We start from the raw sequence: 22,762 nt of genomic DNA, 5'->3' as shown, positions 1-22,762 counted from the left end.
CTTTTGAGCTTTGCCATAGTGCTGCGGATGCCATGTACATGCGCTGAGTGGCCCGAACAGTGGGCCATCCGTGTCTGCCAACAAGAGCCTGGCTGACGTAACTTTCACTGCCTCCAGTATCGATCAAGGCATCAGCTGCTTCGCTCGCCGTTGATCACTACAGGTATCACAGCCCTCACCAGGCTGCGAGGTGCAACCCCAGGAGCTGCCCGCGAGCGTCATTCGTCTGGCCTTAGTCGATCGACAGACTTTGGCAAAGTGTCCCTTCTTGCCACAACGATTACACATCACTTCTCGAGCTGGACACTGGCTCCACGGATGTCGACGATTCCCGCAAAAAAACATTTTGCCGTCGCCGCTGCAGGAGTCGTCGCAGCCGTGGTAATCGGGCCATTTTCCTCAGCGTCCGGACTCTCACCGAGGGGGTCCAGTCAAGCGGCAGCCCACTCGGGAGCTTGCTCCGCGATGGGAACTGCTTCCGAGCGTTTCTCGGCAGTCGCAGAGCTCGCCGTTAGATATTGATGTCCGTAAGACTCAGATCAAACCTGGGCCAGTTGCATAACCCTGGCCTGTTCGTACGCAACCTGAAAGGTCATAGCCTCATTCTCAAGCAGTTGCTGACAAATAGCAGGCAATTGGAGACCAGTAATGAAAACATCTCGCATTAGATCATCGGCGCCTTCGACAACCGTACGAGCCGGCAATCCGCAACCCGCAGCCGGGAACCCGCTGTCGTAACACCTGCGTATACTGCTCCAATGTCTCAGTCGGTTCTTGCCTGCGCGTAGTGAGCAGATGTCGAGCGTAGATAGCACTTCGTGGCTTAACATAGAGCGCTCACAAGGCTGTCACAGGTTCGTCATAGGTCTCACAGTGGGAGAAATAGTCAAAGACGGTGTTGGACACGTTGCAAATGAGGACATTCAACTTCTGTAGGTCCATGATGTCAGGTACTGATTGCATGTAGAGTTCTAAAGATCCTATCCAGTGCGTCCACTGGCTCCTGGCATCACTGGCATTTGGGTCTCGGTTAAACCTCTCTGGTATGAGAAGTTTATCCATGCCACTTGTATGTCGAGATAGAGTTCAATAAATTGTTATGAAATCAAGTCGAGACCTCTTTTCCAGATGTGACGTTTTATTGAAATCTATCTCCACATACCCTATAACACAGAATAAAAGAATAATATCAGAACTACAGAGAAAGAACGAAATAGCATTTCCAACTAATCTATAAGCAAGCAAATAACGATTTAACATTCCCCATCATACCTTACTCAAGTGTCTGCTCACAGAATACAGAAACGAAGCCAACTCTCCTCCTTCCTACGCGGCATTCCGTTATATCCACTCCTCAGTGCCATCCCACAACCGAATCTTCTTTATATTTCATCACAGGTGTGCCTTCCCCTACACCAGTGGTTCCCAAATCATTTTTGTCTCTGACCTAAAATTTGAAATCTTACTCGCCTCACAACCAAATTACCTACTTCATACCGGTACCTACGATAAAAATTGTCGGAGAAAATGCTTTCAACATGAAAAAACCCTCAATAACCGTGATATTGAGATGGGGTGGAGGGAAGGGGTAAAGTTCAGGTCGCGAGCCTGGGTTTGAAAAATCCCCTGCCCTATACTAATCATTTGGGACTCAAAGGGACCTCGTAAAGTTAAATTTCTCTACTCCTGTTCTCTCCAGCGACTACCTATATCTAAATTGTGTGAAGGGGAAGCATCTCTATTCCAGCCTAACATTTTTCAAAACATATACGTATATATGTATTTTTTCAAAACTTTTCCATTCATATTGCTACGGTTCTGAGATTTGTACATGTGACATCATTAAAGGTTAAAGGTTTGCCCCCCATAGTTAGTCCACAAGCAACACTTAGGCCCACTTAGAGTATTAGTTATGTCATAGTATGTGTAAGAGTAGGCCATTTCCCTAGTAATATCTGCGTTGTGTAAAGAAATGAGCTTAGGTCCCTTTCATTTTGCGCCACCCCCCCAATTCCATCATGGGCATAATTGATCCCACGCCCCATTTGGCATCCCTCAAGTTTGTTACGCTTTGGCTACCCGCAGTTTGTTACGCTTTGGCTGCCAGCAGCGTTCGCTGCCCTTTGTTCGCTCGAACTAGCCCAGTGACACGAGGTAGGCCTGAAAGGGGGAGGAGCGCGGGGTCGGGGTGTGGCAGAGTCGAGGAGCACATCAGAGGCGGTGACGGAAAGGAGCAACAGCCAACCATGGCTCGGAGGGCATGGCATGATAGGGCGTGGCAAGACGTGTCTAGTAAGTTCCAGAGGGTTCCAAGGGCGTGGCAATAAAACCCTTTGCGCGAGGCCCCCACCTCAGTTGAGAAGGGAGAGGCACTTGTGAGAACTTATGCAAGAGAACTGTATTCAGAGGACCGGCGTGCACACGACAGTTTCGGGGAATTGAAGAGCGCATTGTGAGCGCATATTGAACTATTCTCTTATTACGTACGCGGCCGCAGCCGCCAGTGTAACCACCTGAGCCCAGCCTACCGTTCGCCCCGTGTTATCCCGTGCGCGAAAATGACACGTGGAGAGCTCCTGGCCGCTGTATTCATCTTCTTCGCGGTGCGAGTTGGGGACCGGAGAGCGAGCTGCCTGGACGCCATCCCTGGACGTGCTGACCTGGTCAACTGCAAACCTCGTGTGAGTGTGTCTGAGTGTGAACGGGCCCGTTTGTCCAGGGATAAGTTAAGACTGTAATTAAGACTGCACTGTGTTTTCTTCTTCTGATTATTGTACAAAGTGTAAATAAATTCTGTTCTTCCTTTCTTCCAAATTCGACCGTTTCTGTGATTTCCATCATTGGGTAAGCGTGGCACGATTAAGAACCGCTTGGATCGTGTTTAGTCATTGATAACGGCTCGGGTCACGGGTTCGCTACCGCTCGGCGTATCCACCAACATCCGTGATTCGAGCGGGGATTATTTCCTCGTTTCTGGGCGGCACGAGTACTTAGGTATTAGTGATTAGTCCTACGACCCTACTTAGCGCTGTCCGGGAGGGACGTCATAGGTCCCGGGTCCCGCCGGCTAGTCAAAGACAAGGGGACTAATCCCCCTTTGGTAAGGGGAAAAGGCCGGTGCTGAGAACCGCAACAATATTTTTAACTCCCCTCTATTGTGTATGGTTCTAAATGACCAGTTTACTCGCCGCTCCATGTGCTGGTGCTCTTTTCAATGTTGGGTCTGGTCCTCTGAGCAGTGTGGCTCCTTCCACAGGTCAGGTGCCTACTCTATCATGCAGCACCCTTGAGCTCCTGAGGCCTCAACGATAACACACTCCTCATCTGAATCCTTGGGGGCCCTCTCTGGCTCCCCTGTGGGTCTGGCACTTTCCTCAGCACCCACTGTGCCCTTTTGGCATCCGCTGCCTAAGGACCTCTCCTCAGGTACCTGGGCCTTCAACAACAACATTTTGCATCCCATGTCCTTCTAGCATCTGCGGCCTCTGCTGCTCAAGGTTCTCAGGGCCCTGGGTGCATCATTCTTTCCCTTGAGCTCTGGCTCGACCCTTTAACGACACTTTTCCACCCATTGTTTCCGGTCCCTCGAGCAAGGAAGCGACTTCGACCTCTGCCAAACAGTTCAATCTTGGTTTCATCAGACCACAGAATCTTGTTTCTTACAGTCTGAGAGTCCTTTCGGTGCTTTTTTTGCAAACTCCAAGGGGGCTTTCATGTGTCTTTCACTGAGGAGTGGCTTCCGTCTGGCCACTCTGCCAGAAAGCCCAGATCGGTGGAATGTTGCAGTGATGGTTGTCCTTCTGGAAGTTTCTCCCATCTCCACACAGGATCTCTGGAGCTCAGCCAGAGTGACCATCAGGTTCTTGGTCACCTCTCTTACCAAGGCCCTTCTCCCCCGATTGCTCAGTTTGGCTGGGCGGCCAGCTCTAGGAAGCGTCCTGGTTGTTCCAAACTTCTTCCATTTAAGAATTATGGAGGCCACTGTGCTCTTGGGAACCTTCAATGCAGCAGAGATTTTTTTTGTAGCCTTCCCCAAATCTGTGCCTCGACATAATCCTGTCTCTGGGCTCTGCAGGCAGTTCCTTCGACCTCATGGCTTGGTTTTTGCTCTGATATGCATTGTCAGCTGTGAGACCTTATATAGACAGGTGTGTGCCTTTCCAAATCATGTCCAATCAATTGAATTTACCACAGGTGGACTCTAATCAAGGTGTAGAAACATCTCAAAGATGATCAAGAGAAATGGGAGGCACCTGACCTAAATTTCAAGTGTCATAGCAAAGGGTATGAATACTTATGTCAATGTGATATTTCAGTTTTTTCTTTTTAATAAATCTGCCAAACTTTCTAAAATCCTGTTTTCTCATTGTCATTATGGGGTATTGAGTGTAGATTGATGTGGGAAAGATTGAATTTAAACGATTTCAGCATAAGGTTGCAACATAACGAAATGTGAAAAAAGTGAAGGGGTCTGAATACTTTCTGAATGCACTGTATATGTGTGTATATATATATACAAATATATGCCCTTGCCAAATGCCACCAATAACTGGGTGTCAGTATCGGATGGTGTGATGGGTTTCAGTCAGCTTCCTCGTGGTCAGAGACTGACACAGAATTGGTGCTGCCTTTCGACAGAGCAGACTACCCCAAATATGATTGGAGACTTCTTTGTCAGTTGGATAGTAAAATGCAGCCTCGTCTTCAGTCAGGAGAGTGAATAATTATTCTTTCTTATTTGAATCCATTAGGAAAGAAGAAAAGTTTACAGGTAGCTTTATCTGTAGAGACACCTTCCTCCTGGCTCCGTTCCCCCTCTTCTCTCATGTTGCCTCCTTGAGGTTGCTTTCCGAATACCTGTCCCAAATAGCATCAATTATTGTACAGTTTTGAAGTTGATTCTTCTTGATTGTGTTATGGATAGATTCGGTTCTGCCAATAAGAACATCCTTCACGTACTTGGTGTACCTTTCCTTCCCTATTGCTTCCATTGTGCAAATTGTGCTCACCACAGTCTTCCTAACACAGTCGTGAGTATCAAAATTCATGATCTCTTGGGACTCTTCCGGGAATGTGTTGCCCATCAATGACATTGTATCCCATAACATGTTGACATGTGTTTTGAAAGTCTGTTGAGTTGCTAGGCCTTGTTCTTGGCTCTGTGTATCACTTTTGTCATGTTCTGAATTTTTCTCAAACTCTTGAAGAAGCCGAGTTTGTTCTGGATCTGACACGATGCTGCACAAACATTCTGTTAAGCCCACTGCACCATCCCAGTCCTTTACCATCTTGTTACTTTCTTCATGAGCCTAATCCAAAAGCATAGCAGATAACTTTGTGGGTCTTGAGGAAGGCCCAGCATCTTTGGAACTTCTGCTCCATGCTTTCTGGAAGAGCTTTCATAGCCCGTATGTGTACTGGGAACCAGCAGGCATAATTGGTGTGATCTCATGCAAAGAAATATGATGCAAGTATCTCCAATACTTCAACATAGAGAGACCTTTTGTTCACGATGAGAATGAATGAAGATCAGAATCAGAGATTCCAGGCGAAGAATAAGATCCCAGAACATGAATGCAGGACTCTTTTGGCCAATCTTTCTTCCAGTTCTCTAATTCCCCTTCATAATATTGCCATAAATTGCTTGGCTAAAGATAGGGCAGTGACTTGTTGCGCATATCTCCTCCTGGTTGCATGTGATGCTGTGATGGAGTCAGCCATTTCAGAAGAGAATGCCAGCTTCACTAAGGGCTGTTCGCCCACATTATTCACACAGATCACCAACCATCCTCCACAAGGCTACCTCAATATGAAGGCCTCCCAGCATCACAACATATGAAACCTCGCCATATATCTCGTGACAGTACCCTTGTACGTATTTAGCCAAAGCAAAGAATGGCTGATCGACTGCTATCACTGGACCAGGACTGCATCTTACAGTTATTATTCCCCGTTGGACTTATGGATTGGGTCTCGTCTGTGCGTCAGTGTGTGTGTCTGCAACCATATCTCAGACGTGCATAGACCAATTTTGTTCATATTTCGCACAATGACAATGCATGATTATATACATATGCACCTCATTTTGTTTTGAAATGCGATTAAAGATGGCCGACTGGCGGCCATTTTAGTGATAAAAACCCGATTTTGAACACGTCCTCAACAATTTCTCGGACATGCATTTACTGGTCTTATTCAAACTTGACTTACAGATAAATAATTATGGCCTACATATATGCACGTCTTTTTTTCAAGATCAGATCCAATATGGCCGACTGGCGGCCATTGTGTTACTTAAACATGTCCCCAACCATTTATTGATCATGAATGGTCCGATTTTGTTCAAACTTGGCACAAGCACAGTACATGATGGCATACACATGCAACTCGCTTTATTTTGCGATCTGATCAAAGATAGCCGATTGTCAGATTAGCAGCCATTTTAGTTGTAAAACAAACCCAATATTGAACACGCCTCAACAATTTTTCGGACCTGTACAGTATTTACCAATCATGTTCAAACTTGGCAGATAGATAAATGAATGATGGCTTACATATTATGCACGTCATTCCTTTTCCATATCGGATCGAAGATTGCAGACTGGTGGCCATTTTGTTACTTAAACGTGTCCTCAACTATTTATCGGACATGCATGGACCGATTTTGTTCAAACTTGACAGAAAGACAATACATGAGAGAATACTTATGCAGAAGTATACTTCTGCATAATAATTATTGGTCAGAAGAAGTTATATACATACAAAGTTATATACATAAGTATATATATGGGTCAGAAGAAGAGTGGACATATGTTGTGTGCAGGAGACGAGATGGAAGAGAAGTGGTGTGAGGATGGTGAAGGGTAGGCAGGGGCAGAAATACAAGTTTGTGTGGCAAGGGTGCCCAGAAGGCGTGAATGGTGTTGGTGTCCTGTTTTCTGAGGAGTTTGAAGACAGTGTGGTGAGTGTGACTAGAGTGAGTGAAAGGTTGATGATGGTGAAAATGATGATTGGAAAGCTCTTGGTGAATGTCATCTCGGGATATGCTCCGCAGATTGGTCGGAGCGACGAAGAAAAGGACAAGTTCTGGTGTGCAATAGAGAAGCTGATGGAAAACGTGAAAGATGATGAAGTTGTTGTGCTAGGAGGAGACCTAAATGGACATGTGGGAAGGAGTATGGACAGTTTTGAGGTAGTTCATGGGGGTTACGGATATGGTGTGAGAAATGGAGAAGGTGAAAGGATTTTGGAGTTTGCTGATGGAGCTGATTTGTTGATTTGTAATACTCAGTTCCAGAAAGAGGATAATAAGCTTGTTACATACACGTCAGGTGGGTCGACGACAACCGTTGACTACCTGCTGGTGCGTAGGCGAGATAGGGGGCACCTCCGGGACACAAAGGTGATCCTGGGGGAGGAGGCTGTTTCACAGCACCACTTGGTTGTCTGCGACATAAGGGTGAAAGGTGCGAAGATTGCTCGGCGGGTGAAGTACCAACCGAGAATGAAGGTGTGGAGGTTGAAAGAGGTGACAGTGAGGGAGGCATTAAAAGAGAGGCTGAGTATGGTAGAGGATGATGTGGTTGAGCTTGAAAGTGGTTGGATGTCAATGAAAGATAGTCTGTTGGGAGCCGTTGGTGAGGTATGTGGATGGACAAAAGGACCACCGAGGCACTCGGAAACATGGTGGTGGGATGATGAAGTTGGAAAAAAGATTGACGAAAAGAGGAAGAAGTTCAAGGAGTGGCAGAAGAGGAATGACAGGTGTGCTTTTTATTGTGAGGCAGTTGCAGGAGAAGTACATGGAGAAGATGAAGAAGTTGTTTCTTGGGTTTGTTGATCTGGATAAAGCATTCGATAGGGTTCCACACGAAGTATTGACATTGGCATTGAGGAAGTTAGGAGTGGCGGAATGGTTGATCAGATTAGTGATGGCAATGTACAAAAGAGCGTGCACAGCTGTAAGGACGAAGGACGGGAACAGTGGTGAGTTTGAGGTGAAGGTGGGAGTGCATCAGGGGTCGGTACTAAGTCCACTACTATTTGTAGCTGTGATGTAGGTGCTGGCTCGGAACGTAAAGGAGGGTTTACCGTGGGAGTTGTTGTATGCAGATGATCTGGTGTTGATTGCGGAAAGCATGGATGGACTGAAGGAGAAGATGAACAACTGGAAGGAATGTATGGAGACAAAAGGTCTGAAGGTGAATATCGGAAAAACGAAGGTGATGGCAAGTGGTAAAGCATGTGGTGATGTGGAAAGAACTGGGAAGTGGCCGTGTGCTGTGTGCAGGAAGGGTGTCGGAGTGAATTCCATTCAATGTACAATGTGCGCTGAGTGGGTTCATCAAAAATGTAGTGGTTTGAGAGGGTCATTAACCAGTGTGGCAGCTACATTCAAGTGTGAGGTGTGCACAGAGGGAGCTGCAGATGGAGGAAATGTTGAGTTGGATCTTGGAGACGGCGTGAAGCTGGAAGGTGTGAAAACATTTTGTTACCTAGGAGACATGCTGAATGGAGAAGGTGGATCAGACTCGGCAACGGTTGCTTGAGTGAGATGTGCATGGAAGAAGTTTCGGGAAATGCGTGGCGTGCTGACGATGAGGGGAGTGTCGTTAAAGCTGAAGGGAAAGGTATGTGTGAGAAGTGTTATGATTTATAGGAGCGAGGCATGGGTAATGAACGTAGAGCAGCAATGAAGGCTGGAAAGGGTGGAAATGCGAATGGTTCGGTGGATGTGTGGAGTATCGTTGAGAGAGAGGAAGACAAATGATGAATTGTGAAAGATGATGGGAATCGAGCCTGTGATGGATGCTGTGAAGAGGAACAGGTTGAGATGGTTTGGTCATGTGTTGAGGAAGGATGAAAGTGACTGGTTGAGAAGAGTGATGGAAATGAATGTAGAAGGAAGTAGAGGACGGGGAAGACCGAGAAAGACTTGGCTAAAGATGGTGGAAGAAGAAATGTGGGCAATCCCCCCCCCCCCCCTTCCCACGCCTCCTCCCCCCAAGCCCACTCCCTGCCACACATCTCCCTGCTCTCAAATGTTGTGTTTGTGTGCTTCCCCTTCTCTCCCCATCTTGTTTTCCGCTCCTTCTTTTTGTGTGTTTTGTTTGTCTGGTTGATTTGTTTGTGAAGTAAATGTTAGCTCTTTCACGAGCCTCGATTCGGTATACAAAAAAAAAAAGAAAAAAAAAAAAAAGGGGGTTAACAAGGGGAGATGCAAAAAATAGGGCAAAATGGAGAAGATTGTCATGGGGACCGCAAGGCTAACCCCCGCTCTAGCAGGGGAAATGGCCTTAAAATGCCTGTTGTTGTTGTGTTGATTATGCAGAAGATTTTGTTTTGTAATCTGACCAAAGATGGCCGACTGACGGCCTTTCACTCCAGACATAAAAAGTACTAAAACCATGGGGGTTATGACATTTTATGTCTTTTTCTCCTTGCTTTTCTGATAATAGTCATTCCATGCTTGAGCATGTCAACTGTCACTGCTTTCTCCTCAGAGGTAGAAGATAACTTATACCCACTTGCACTGTTTCCTCTGACTGATGATCTGCATGAGGAGCACCATAATCGCCCTTCCCAATTTACTTGGTGGCCTTCTCATTTTCTCCAAGACTACATGTACCATTAAGACTTTACTTCAGTTTCCAATGTACAGAAACTCGAATGAGATCTGTCTTCTACAGCCGTTTCGTCTATCTGAAAGGATGGGGGCCCGGGCGATAAACCACAACTAACCGCTGTGGTTTTGAACCTCCGAACGAGGGTTTGGCACCAATTTCCAACAGCCATAGGGTTTTGGCTCACATCGTGGTTATAATATTACAAATGAGGGGTTTCTCTTGGCTCTGACACCCTGAGACCTTGGTCTCAGCATGAATCTTACCTTCCGTATCCGTACGGTCGCAGCGTTATGTTCTTCACCCTCCTCAGTGGGTGGATATTCGCTGGCTTGCGCAGCTGAAAAAACGATTTCTTAAAGCAACACAGACAGACTACGAAGGGAACAATTTGAAGGATTAATGAGAGAGGAATGGTGGGAGGTCTTTAGACGTTATGGAGGGGATGGGTCACACATATCAGCTTCTTCACACACATCGACATGTAATTTTACATACAAACCACACATTTATGATATGACATTTATGAATGACATAACAAGTCTATTTTACACCTGTTACCCCCCTATCACCATTCCTGCAATAGTAGTTTAGTGTTAGGTTTTGATTGTACGGCAGCAGAGAATGCATCTTTGTGGTTTGCACCATATTTCTGAAACCAATACTATATTTTGTTTTAGGCTGTGCGGACATGACCGATGATGTCTACATGGAGGTGATAGTTGGTGAAGAAGAAGCGGTTTCTGTTGGAACGGACCCCAATGTGGATGATGCTGCACTTGATACAGACTTTCTGCCCGTCTCTTGGGCCTCTGCATATGGTAAGAATTGTGATGCTTGCTATCGGCTTCTTGCATAGAAGAGGACAACTCTGTAATTAGTTAGGGCTTCTGATTTGGAATGCTTGAGTTTATTTGCAGCCCGATCATGACAGCTATCTTTTGGCCTTTAATGATTTGCAGTTTCAAGTTTATCATCTTTGCTTTATTTTTTTCCCCCCCCCCCCATTTTTGTGTCATAAAGCTTACACTGGACTATTACCTTTGGCAACCAGTTTTGCTCTTCTTCTTTTTTTTTCTTTTTTTTCATCCAAGCCTCATAGAAGACATTATGCGCATATATATAAATATATTTTCGATTTACCACAATTTGACTGGATTTTAAACTCATCCATAAGGACGACCAACAAGGGGCCATCTGTTTATTACATACGCAAAAGTGCTGTGAATTTTTTTTTCTCCTTCCCATCAAGAAAGCTAAATGTATTCTAATCCTCTGTAGCTGTCTCTCTCTCTCTCTCTCCCCCCCTCTCCAACACTCTTACCCTCCATTCTGTCTCCCATCATGCCCCGTTCGCTTCCCTTTTACATTTACCACTCACCTACCCCACCCTTTTTCTCAATCCCTTGCACGTGCAATATGTAGATGATCCGTAAACCTTAACTGTTCACCCATGCCCATGGTATGTTTCACCCACGCCAAATGCTTTTAACTGATGGTGAACCGGCAAAATGACAGTAATTTTCGATCTGGGCACCCATTTGTATTCCCACATTATTGCTGTCATTGACGTTGGTCAATGCACTCCTTGTGTGTCATCTTCTTCGAGTTTCCAAAATAATCCCTCATTTGTCATGGCGCTCCCACGTGCCTCAGCCAGTATTGTGGCATCAACAATAATTGTATGCTCCCGCTGCTGGAGGCGCCAGAGGCATTATGTTTTCAGGTTGTCCATCCATGCGTCTCCTGCTTTGAATTTTGTTACCGTGATAACTTATGAACCACTAAGGGGATTTTTTTTAAATCAAGCTTGCTACAAAGGTGTATTATGATGCAAAGACTAATTGATTCGATTTGGGGCGCAAAGGTCATGTGTGACCTTTATCTGAAAGTAGCGAATTTTCGTTACCGCCATAACTTGTGAACTGCTGAATGGATTTTGACCAAACTTGGCATAACTATGGAATGCGATACGAAGATTAACTGATTCCATTTGGGGTTCAAAAGATCAAAGTTTTTTACTTTGTGAATTATTCTGCATATTTCCATATACAGTATATATGACTGGACATCTCACCTCTGAGACCTGCCCTCTCTTGATTTTACAGCGACGAGTCCTGAGCCAGCTGAGCGCAATGGTGACCTAGGCATTCCGGCACAACCAGACAGTGCGGCATTGGTGCCTCGGATGCGGACATCATCCAAGCAGCAATTGCGCAGACAGAAGCGTCGGAAAGAAGAAATTGCCGCGAGGCATCTCTCAATGCCCAGTGAGTCAGAGGTGTAGGCAATTTTGTTTGCTGAATATGACATCCTTCTACTTAAAAATAATAATGAGCAAATTTATTTTTTGCACGTTTCATTCCCAGCAATCATCATCGGGCCAAATGGAGAACCGATTCAAGTACACCCATGCTATATCTGTGGCAAAAAGTTCAAGACGAAAGGATTCCTGAAAAAGCACATGAAGAACCATCCAGAGCAGATAGCCCGCAGAAGGTACCAATGCACGGACTGTGACTACACGACCGGAAAGAAGTCGAGTTTCCACAGTCACCTCGAAAGTCACAGGCTCATTCACCATGGCATTGAGCGGCCTTATGAGTGTGACGAGTGTGAGCGTTGTTTCTCTCAGCCTGCAGCACTCGCTTCACACAAGCTCACGCACAGAAGCAGGATCACAAAGATGAATAAGTGCCGTTTTTGTGACTATGAAACTGCTGAGCCATCTCTTTTGAGTCGGCACCTGCAGGCGGTACACAGCAAGAGCTTCCCACACTGCTGTCCCGAATGCGGAAAGGGCTTCCGGCATCCATCTGAGCTCAAGAAACATGTTCGCATTCACACGGGCGAGAAGCCTTACGCTTGTGCACACTGCCACTACCGCAGCACGTCGGGCTCCAATTTGAAGGCGCATATCCGCTGCCGTCATGCCAACGAGCTTCCGTACAAGTGTGAGGACTGCGGCGCAGGTTTTCTTGCGCTGGGAGAGTTGCAGAAGCATGGGACATTACACTTGAGCGGTGATCGTGTATTTCACTGTCAGCACTGTGACCACGTGAGCTCAAATGCGAGTGACCTCAAGAGGCACGTGATATCCATGCATACCAAGGACTTCCCACACCGCTGCGATGTCTGTGACAAAGGTTTTCATCGGCCCAGCGACCTCAAGAAGCACATGGGCGCACACAAGGGGAAAAAGTTGCACCAGTGCCGGCACTGCGAGTTTCGCAGCTCGGACCCTTTTGTGTTGAGCCGGCACATCTTGTCCGTGCACACAAAGGATTCCGGGTTCAAGTGCAAGCGATGCCGCAAGTCGTTCCGACAGCAGAGCGAGCTCAAGAAGCACATGAAGGTGCACAAAGGCAAAAAGGTGTATCAGTGCGAGTTCTGTGACTACACGACAACGGACGCGTCTGGCTTTAAGAGGCATATAATCTCGATCCACACGAAAGACTACCCCCACCGCTGTGAGATCTGCAGCAAGGGCTTTCGGCGTCCATCAGAAAAGAACCATCACATAATCAAACAGCACAAGGACCTTGCTTTGGATTCGTTGTGTTAAAATACCTACTTTTAATTCGATCACTTTAAAGTCGCATCACGTTACTGGTGTTTTGGTTGTTGAATGTAAGGCTGCTAGTTTAAACTCCCTTGTCTATACCTCAACCCTGACAGTGTAACTGCCTGGTCGGTTGGCAGATCCTGCTGGCAATGCAACATTGCATCTGGGATTGACGTTGAAGCCTTTAAGAAGCTTGCATTTGACGACGGCCTACATAGAAATTTGATATATTGTTGCCGTTTGGTTTACTGACACATTTCGAATCTCCGTCTTTAGATTTTACTGTTTATGTGTGTACATTATACAAATATAAAGTATGCATTTGTTTTTCAATTACCGAGCACATTCAAATTTTTGTTGTAAGCAACGACAATTGCTATAAGCATTACCATCGGAAATTGAGCGCATTAAAATGCTTTTTACCTTAGCGTCGCTGTAAAGCGTGCATCGCACATTTACTTGTATTTGTCCTCAGTTGTGATCGTCTTCTTTAATTTTTTTTTTTTTTTTTTCATCAGCAACCTGGAACAGGTGCCTTTAAAGCCGTTGTACAAATGTATCTACTTTAAAAGTGGTGTTTGTCATCTTTAACTTGCACTGTTTTCTCACCTGTTGCATCCGCGCGTCTGTGTTCCTCCTTACTTTTTATTTCACGTTCACCCACAATCTGCCATTCCCCCGCACCCCCTCCACTCCGCCCCAAAAATAACATGGCATACTTATTCTGGATTACATTTTAAAAATGTTTTGATATCTATGTCAATCTGTCAGCAATTGATCGTAATCGCCCTCTTCCAAACTTGTTGGTTGATTTGTCATTTTGAGACAATTTCAGGAGAAATAGCTATTTTGATCTAATCCTATTGCCTCCTTTCACGTCCCTCAATTATTCGTCGTTTTTCCATCTACTTCCTTGATTTACTCTTACCAGCTACTTACAATGCTGAGCTTTGTGGAAGTTGAGGTTTACTTACGTGTTGACCTGAATCAGGTTATATTCCTGCCTTAGCTGCTTTGCATCCTGCTGTGTGGTAACAGCAGGAAGTGTTGATTTATCTTGACTTTTATACAGTGAAAGAAGAGACACTGTGTGACTTTATGAAAGAAAGTACTTCAATTTAGTTCACTTAATTTTGTCAACAGACAATAAATAACGATTTTTGTTTTCTCAGAGGAAAAGATTTTTTATCTGTAAAGTTGATGTACAGACTTTATAATATGGAGGCTGCCAAATGTGTTGATACAACAACCTTCAGGCGTGAGCAGAGTGACGTTTTGTTTTCTCTTCACCCTGTTAAATGTGGATAGATAAAATTGTAGATATATGCTGTATAATATTAGCTTGATGTTTTTTTTGAACTGTTTTATCTGCTGAAGTTTTCAAAATAAATCATCAAATGTGGATTTTTAATCCCCACCTTACCCCTTTCATGTAGCTCTGGTATTATGGTTCTATTAATGGCTTTGGATAGCGAAGAAAAATGAAGGACTCTGTCGACCTGTTTTGATGTGAAGAAGGACACACTGTATGCCCATAATTTTATTTGGTACCTGTGACACTCTCCACCATTGTGTGGTTGACACTGCCCTGAGGTTAATGGGAAGGGCTCCACAAGCTGACTATCATGTTGACCTATTTTATCAATTCTGATTTTTCTTTTTATAAACCAGTACCAGGTGTTAAAATTTACATTCTCTTATCAAGAACATTTAAGATTGGCAACATCTGCGGCCATGAAAGCAAGGAGAAAATGCCGAATAACTTTTTATGATCAAATTTTGGGTAAAATGGGTAAAAGGTCAAAATGGGGAAAATGTAATGTTCCCAATTACCAACCTGTCTTAAGGTCTAGGATCGCCACAAACCGTGTTGTGAGAATAACCAAGTGGTAAATTTAAATAACCAAGTGCAATGGAACCGAACGACTTCCCGTAGAGGTCGACTTTACGATCGACAACAATTGGTGTGCGAATGAAACATGAACAACAAGATCAAACTGAAATGTATTACAGAATTTTAAACCGCTACATGCATGCGCCTCCAACCTGTCTAACCTGAATTTGAATCTCGTCCCATCTAAAACTGTCGTCCTCGTGTTTCACAGGCAAGACATCAAAGTGCAGATGGACGTTAAAGATCCCACCGCGTCCTTCGCAAAGAATAGGCCTGGCCACAGCTGGTCCGTGTTAGACTTGGGCCAAAGACTTCCCCCGGCCAACTCCACAAGAACGTGGGAATAATTGTGGCCGTTAAAATAAGAAATTCGCTTTTGTACAGGAACATTAACTTGAGCAATAATGTCGCGTCTGAGGCTCACTAACGTGTTTGCCTCTGTGCCAGAGGTCTTATGAATGCCTCTGCGGATTTCTGAAACAGTGCTTTGAGCAGTACTGCATTCGGTTATTCTAACTTACGATTACCATTCCTCAATCATTCAATAAAACCAAACAGTGAGGTGAAATGTGCATGAGAGGCAACAGGCAGGAAGATAATTATAATGGTGTTTATTATTTTTAGAAAGTACAGGGGAGATGGTAGAGATGCTATCATAAACGGTACATGGACCAATCAGTCAATGGACACATAGGGATGAGAGGGCAAGCAAGCTTATGTGCAATTAATAAATAATATTCCCCGCGAAGGCGCCAACAATACCGATTCACATGACAAAGAACAATGGGGCAAGTGAGGTATTGGATGGCACAAAGCAATTGGTGGATGCAGGTCACTGGCGCACACGCAAAATGCTACTCGGGATGTGCAGTATGGTAGGGACGATGGAGTGGAAGATAGAAGAAGATGGCGGCCAAGATGAGGTAAGTCGAGAGATGCTTGTATTGCGTTAAAGTTAAGCTCCAACTTTGTCCGTGCATGTTCAGCACCAGCCCCCCATGACTCTGTCTTTTATCCTGACCTTTTTCACATCCGCTCCTCTGGCCTGCCCTCTATATTCCGGAAATGCCTTTTCCTGCTGCGGGCCCCATGAGTGGCTGCCAGCTCCTTGAGGAAGGTCCACCCTCTAGCCACCACCTTCAAGGGACCCCAATATCCACCCCTAAAGGGCCCCCTGAATCCTGATTCAGATAGAAACTGTCATCACAGGGTGATTCATCAATGTGTATGCCGCCCCTCAGATGGACATTAAATGAGCATCCCATCTGCCAGCATTGGTGGACATTAAAGATCCCATGGTGTCTTTTGTGAAGAGTAGGCAAGCTATCACCGATACCATGGCCAAGTTTGTGCCCTAACCAGCAGAGGGCAATGCATCAGCAGCACAGCCACGCCCTCAGCCAATAATGTTACCCCACAGCCTTGTGTGGCATATAAATGAAGTAAGGAAGCCAGGCTACTTCAGGAGATCAGAAGGAATATAATCTGCCATTTTGCTTTTGTAATAAATAGATGCCTCAAAAGCCCCGTTGGCACAACGGGCGGAGATACTTGCAATTGCCGGAAGTTCTATTGATGACTCCACGCTCTGCCGTGACCTCCCTCATCCTTCAAACAGGATGGTTGTAGCTTCTTTCCTCTCTTCAGACGTTGACAAAATCACAAGCTGGTCAAACACTTCCCCAAAAGGACCGTCTGGCAACCTCCCTCCCTTCTTCCCTCACTTCCCCATCTACATTCTCAACAAACTTCTTGAGGAAGTTCAGTCATTCAAACTCCTGGGTCTCACTATCAGCCATGATCTTTCTTGGGCAAATCACATTTCAAAAGTGGCCTCCAAAGCCAGCCGCTGACTGGGCATCCTCCATCGTACAAAGTCCTTTCTTTCTTGGCAAACCTGAACTTCTATCCACCTACAAGGTCTTCATCCACAGCTTGATGGAGTACTGCTTTCTCCTCTGGGCTGGCTCACCTGCCTCACATCTTGCTCAGCTTGACGGTGTGAAACCAAGGCCTTCAAGATTATTGGAATCTCCCGTGTTGAAGCTGAGTCGATGGATCTATCACTACACCATCTCAGACAGGTCAGTGGCTTTCCGTTTTCTACAGCCTCCTTTCTGGTCTTGCATCCTCTGCTCCTTCAGTGATTTGTCCACCCCAAGTTTCTGTAGGGCACACATGGACCACCATCAATGACACCCTACCTAAATTCAGAATCACCGCTCAACTTCACTCATTCATTCTTCTATTTTACCATCTGTGGAACCAACATCCACATTCTCTTCAATCTCATTCTTCCCTCCAGGTTTTTAAGACAGCTGTTCACCACCATCTGATATCGTCCTGATCCAAAACAATGATCTTTTCTACTCTCGTTAACCCACCACCCCAATCCCTCATCCTTCCAAATCTACAGTTTTCCATCCTTGCAGTTTGCTTCGTGGATTTTTCCAATCTCTCCACCCCATGCGTCTTCTGCCCACCATTCCTCCTCTCCTTCCTGCCCCTATTTCTCCCCACACCCATTGTTTGTCTAAGTCTCCCTCTATCTTGGCCTTCAACTCTGCTGTTGGTGTTTCCCCACTTTCTCTCCTGTTCCTTTTGTGTGCGTCTCCTGTTTATTTTTCGTCCTTGTTTGTGTCCTGTTTTTTTTTCTCTTATGTTGTGATCCGTGCAGTATAGCTCTTCCACGACCTTCGACTATGTATGAAATCAAAATTTTCTGCCAATATCTTGCACTATCAGTATGCCATAGTTTGCCTCCAAGCCTCCCTATATACGCCGATAGGATAGGGGAGGTTTCTAGCTGTTGTAGGGTTTGTTTCTATAATTGGTGCCCCAATTATTAATGGTACATCAGAGTTTCTTAGACCCCTAAGAGTACTAAACCACCATTTAGGTATTTATTTATTTATTTATTTTCTTCCTTTTTTCGAGCTTACAATGTCTGAGCTGTATCTCGGAGCCAGCTGGGACTTTGAGAATGAAATTTTGCATCAATAATGGCAATACAAATGTTGCGGGGTTGGCACAGGTTTTTTTTGACCTTGAACTACTTTTTAAGGTCATGACCTAATTACTTTTTTTTTTTTACATTTTTCATCGTAACTCGACTCAGGTTTGTCCAATCGGAACGAAATTGCCCTGTAGATAGCCAAGAGCAAGGCGCATTTATGCTTAAATTACATCATATGCCTCCGAGTTAAAGGTCAAATGGCGGTCTGAAAAAAGAAAAACGATTTATTTTTTTGTCATCGATCAATTTTAAAAGTGCAGAATCTTGAAGACCGCTTCTTCATCCAAGGAGTTGTTACATCATCATAGTGGACCTGCATTGAAATTGTGCACCTGATGTTTGTTTTGTGTCCTTTCCTACTTTTTTGGGATTGTGACCAAATTAACAGAAATTGAATAATACATTTTTGATCATAACTTGAATAGTTTTCTTCCAATTTTCATGATGTTGAGTTTTATGAATAGATTGTAGATGGGACACATTTTCTTAATTCACACTCTAATCCATAAATTGTGGAGGTCAAAGTCACATGGTGGTCCGAAAAAAAACATGGCCATCATTGGATCGCGCACGGGGATGATTATCCTTGGTGATTGTGATCGCAGGTATCTGGTTTATTAATTATAATAAATAGAGCTTATGTGGCTGTAACTATGTCAGCAATATTCACTTGTCGATTGGTCGTGGCAATGACCAATCGGGTGTGCCCGGTTTTCCCTTTAACTCGTCAATTCATCGTGACACTAAGGAGATTACAATGATTTATTGATGATAACAGTACGGCGTCTTTATCACACGCTTTCCTCACCTTGTGTTGCCTCACCTCTCACAGCGGTGATTACAATATTGGTGATTACCGTGCAATGTCTTTATCACACACTTTCGTCACCTTGTGGCTCATCCTGGTGATTACTATATGGATTGTGCTGCTATCCTTAACAATTTGATGTTTCTTTGATTCCCTGCACACAAAGCGGCCATCCGTGTTTGGTGGGCTGACACAGGTACCCCCACCCTCCGCAAGTCAACTTTAATATAGATAATGTACTATCTATACGCTATACCACAACTACCAAAACATTTAAATATTCATTTGAATTCATCACAAAGCTGTTCTGTGTGAAAATAAACTGCTCCAATTGTAAAGACCGAGTCGTTTTCTTGATTAAGTGTAACAAGATAATGCAATTTATTTTTCATATTTAAAACTATTAACAGTTTAATGAGATTTTATGAGAAATTTAAATATTTTATGCCATTGTTAAAACTTGCCTTCAAATCTTGGTTTTGCTGTTATTGTTTCATGGTTTATTTTCTCAAACTAAAGTATTTATTTTCCAACAGTTACATAATGATAATGTGTTTCCTTTCCTTGGAACTTCAAGACAGGAAGAGGCCAATAAGGCCATTAGGCCCAATGAAGCCTGCGCTTGTGTTCCCAGCCAACGGCTGTTTGTCGTGCTCTATCCTTTTAAATAGTGAGCGGATAGCAAGGAAGAAACATGTACCATTTTTTAAAGTATTTGCTGTAATGTGTATCCCAAATTACAAACAGGATTAAAGATAAATCTATTATCCATGTTATAAAACATAGCAAAACTGGAGAATTCATAGAGAAGATTTTATCCCGTGCAGTGTTCAAGTATCTAATTCAATTGAAATAAAATAATAATTTTAAAGACCGTATAAAAAAACAATCCGGAGGTTTACCACCGTTCATGCAGTCTTATACACCACTTTATTTAACATGTCCAACTACTGCAAAATTGGAGGTTTATGGAAGTGCTAAGAAGGCGATTTGTGTTCTATAATGTTTCAGTATATAATTCAATGTAAATTTCTAAAAAATACTTTGAAGGTCGTGTAAAACATTTTATTCCGGAAGAAGTTTACCGCCATTGATTCTGTCTTATACACCACCTTATTTAACATGTCCTACTACTGCAAAACTGGAGGTTTTCCGAAGCTGTATGAAGGTGATTTGTGTTCTACAATGTTTACATATATAATTCAATGTAAATGAAATACATATTTTAACGGTCGTGTAAAACATTATATTCCAGAAGTTTACCGCCATTGATGCAGTCTTTTATACCACCTTATCTAACACATTACATTAGTTATCAGTGTCTGTTGTTTGTGTAATTTATGACGTCCTCAAAAACATTAAGTTTCCTGTTTGGAATGATTTTCAATTTATTTGACTGACAGGCAGGCAGATAAACTAAAATAATTATCTCACTCCTCTCTGCGCATGCGCGATCGGGACGAATTCCAGAGCCAAAGTACTAATAAACTACAGGTTCCTTTTCCGATTAATGTTCGAATTCGTGTTGAAAATACAGTGCAGTATAACATTAATTTGTACAGAAGTCGCTCCTCGACCACTGAAGTTTCATGCATTCTCCTCATTCATGCCACGCTCGTTCGTTTGAATGATTCAACGAATAATGATTCATTTGCTGCTCATCAGTCACGAAACAGCCAGGTTAAATCCCCTATATTGGGGTAGTAAGTAACACGTTCCTTTAATCTGGGGATATTTAACCTTAAAGCACTGTCAGGATTCTGACCTGGAAACCTTCTGGCGAAAGATGGTAGTGAATACCTGATTCTCTCGATAAGAGTTCTCAAAATCCTCATCCTATTTGCCACAAACCGAGAAAAAGATCCACTCTTGCTAATGACCTGCGATGTGCTCGAGCTGTGACAAAGCCTGGCGTCTCGAAACTGATGAAGAAGAAGCAATTTCATCCATCACACTGATGCTTCATCAGTGAAGTTTTGCTTGTCATTGGTTTGAACTTACTTAAGATGGGGATTGTGACGTCAGGGCATAAGGATTGTTACTTGCAAAATCGAAGATTTTTCTCAAGTATATTGGTCGGTTGCGTTTGTGGTTCTGTCTGTCTGTTTGTCTGTCTGTTTGTTTGTCTGTTTGTCACCGGCCGACAGGTCACAATTCAAAACCGATCGTCACGAAACTTCACCAAGTTGTATAGGTCGTCCCAATTGAGAAGCCTATTGATTTTAAGGTCAAAGGTCGTCTGGAGGTCAAATTTCTAAAATCGCCATTTTAAATCCGATTGACCTGAAAATTGAGTAGCATTTCTATATTGAGTCACTAAATTGGGAAATTAAGTATTTTTGAGGTCAAAAGGTCAAAGGTCAACTCTTACTATGTCTCTCCGAAAAGACCGACTGGAAAACCCTCCCATCTACTTTCTCAACAATCCTCTCCAAGAAGTTCTGTCGCTCAAGCTTTTGGGTCTCACCATCTGCCATGATCTTTCTTGGGAAAACCACATTTCCAAGCTGGGCTCCAAAGCCAGTCACCGACTGGGCATCCTCCGTCGTGCGAAGTCCTTCCTTGGCACACCTGAGCTCCTCACCACATACAAGGCTTTCATCCGCAGGTCAATGGAATACTGTTCCCCCCTCTGGGCTGGTGCTCCTGCCTCACACCAAGCTCGGCTTCACGCTGTTGAAACCAAAGCTTTCAGAATCATTGGAATCTCCTGCGATGAAGCTATCTCCGAGGGCCTTTCACTCACTCACCGCAGGCAGGTTGGTGGTCTTTCTGTCTTCTACCGACCCCTCTCCGGCCTTGCCTCCCCCAGCTCTCTGTGCTCTGTCCCCCAAATATTCCTACAGGTCGCACAATATCTACCAGCAACCCTCTTATGGTTAAACTGCCAAAATCTAGGCTCTCTGCTCACCTTCACTCTTTCATTCCCCTTTTCTCCCGCCTCTGGAACAAACTCCCCCACTCCCTTCAATCCCACTCTTCCCTCCAGGTCTTTAAAACACCTGTTCACCACCATCTCTTATCTTCCCCCATCCAAAACCTTGATCTTTTCTCCCCCCCGCTAATTCACCCCAGATACTTTTTTTTTTTTTTTGAAATTCCAACTTCTTTCCTGGAAGTCCTTGCAGTGTTAATATGTTTTATACCTCCACCACCTCCCCCCAAGCCCTCCCCTCCCACATTTCTCTCGATGTCCCTGTCTCAAATGTTGTGTTTGTGTCCTTCCTCCTCTCTCCCCATCTTGTCTACCGCTCCCCTTATTTTGTGTTTTATGTGTCGGTTTGACTTTTTGTGAGATTAATGTTAGCTCTTTCACGAGCCTCGATCTTGTATACAAAAAAAAAAAGGTCAAATTTTAGAAATCATCAATTTCCATCTGAAAAGCCATCAAATCGAAAACCGATTGACTTGAAAATTGAACAGCATCTGCATATCGAGTCACAAAATTGGGAAACATGCTATTTTTGAGGTCAACAGGTCAAAGGTCAACTCAGTGCAAGTATCGTGCTCCGCATGACGTCTTCTTGTTTGTTCATTGTCGTCTTTTCTAATTTAGCATATCTCTATATAATTCCAGCAATCTCTGTGTGTGTGTGTGTGTGTGTGTGTGTGTGTGTGTGTGTGTGTGTGTGTGTGTGTGTGTCTGTCTGTCTGTCTGTCTGTCTGTCTGTCTGTCTGTCTGTCTGTCTGTCTGTCTGTATGCGACCGCTGTTTCTCGACAACTACCGGTCCGATATACTTGAAACTTGCCAGGTATATTGCTGGGGACCCGAGGATGTGCCTTTTCAAGGTTTGAAATTAATCGGACAAGTGGTTCCCAAGGTATGGTCACCGTACTCGCAAGCCGTTCGCTTTG

The 22,762-nt window shown here is 44.2% G+C and overlaps 1 protein-coding gene across 2 annotated transcripts in view; it reads left to right on the top strand.

Annotated features, from left to right (window-relative positions):
* LOC137435135 (zinc finger X-chromosomal protein) overlaps window positions 1–14,610 on the top strand; it is a 95,933-nt gene extending 81,323 nt beyond the window's left edge. For both annotated transcript variants that reach the window (XM_078784600.1, XM_078784601.1), the window contains exons 6-8: window positions 10,304–10,444; window positions 11,732–11,893; window positions 11,993–14,610. In XM_078784600.1, the coding sequence (XP_078640726.1) occupies window positions 10,304–10,444; window positions 11,732–11,893; window positions 11,993–13,188 (1,499 nt within the window). In that variant the 3' untranslated portion in view covers window positions 13,189–14,610. The remainder of the gene's footprint in view (window positions 1–10,303; window positions 10,445–11,731; window positions 11,894–11,992) is intronic.
* Window positions 14,611–22,762: the final 8,152 nt, after the last annotated feature.

Source organism: Myxine glutinosa, chromosome 9 (genome assembly GCF_964187855.1).
Source record: "Myxine glutinosa chromosome 9, kmMyxGlut1.1, whole genome shotgun sequence".
Taxonomy (NCBI): domain Eukaryota; kingdom Metazoa; phylum Chordata; class Myxini; order Myxiniformes; family Myxinidae; genus Myxine; species Myxine glutinosa.
This window is presented reverse-complemented; position numbering and strand designations above follow the sequence as displayed.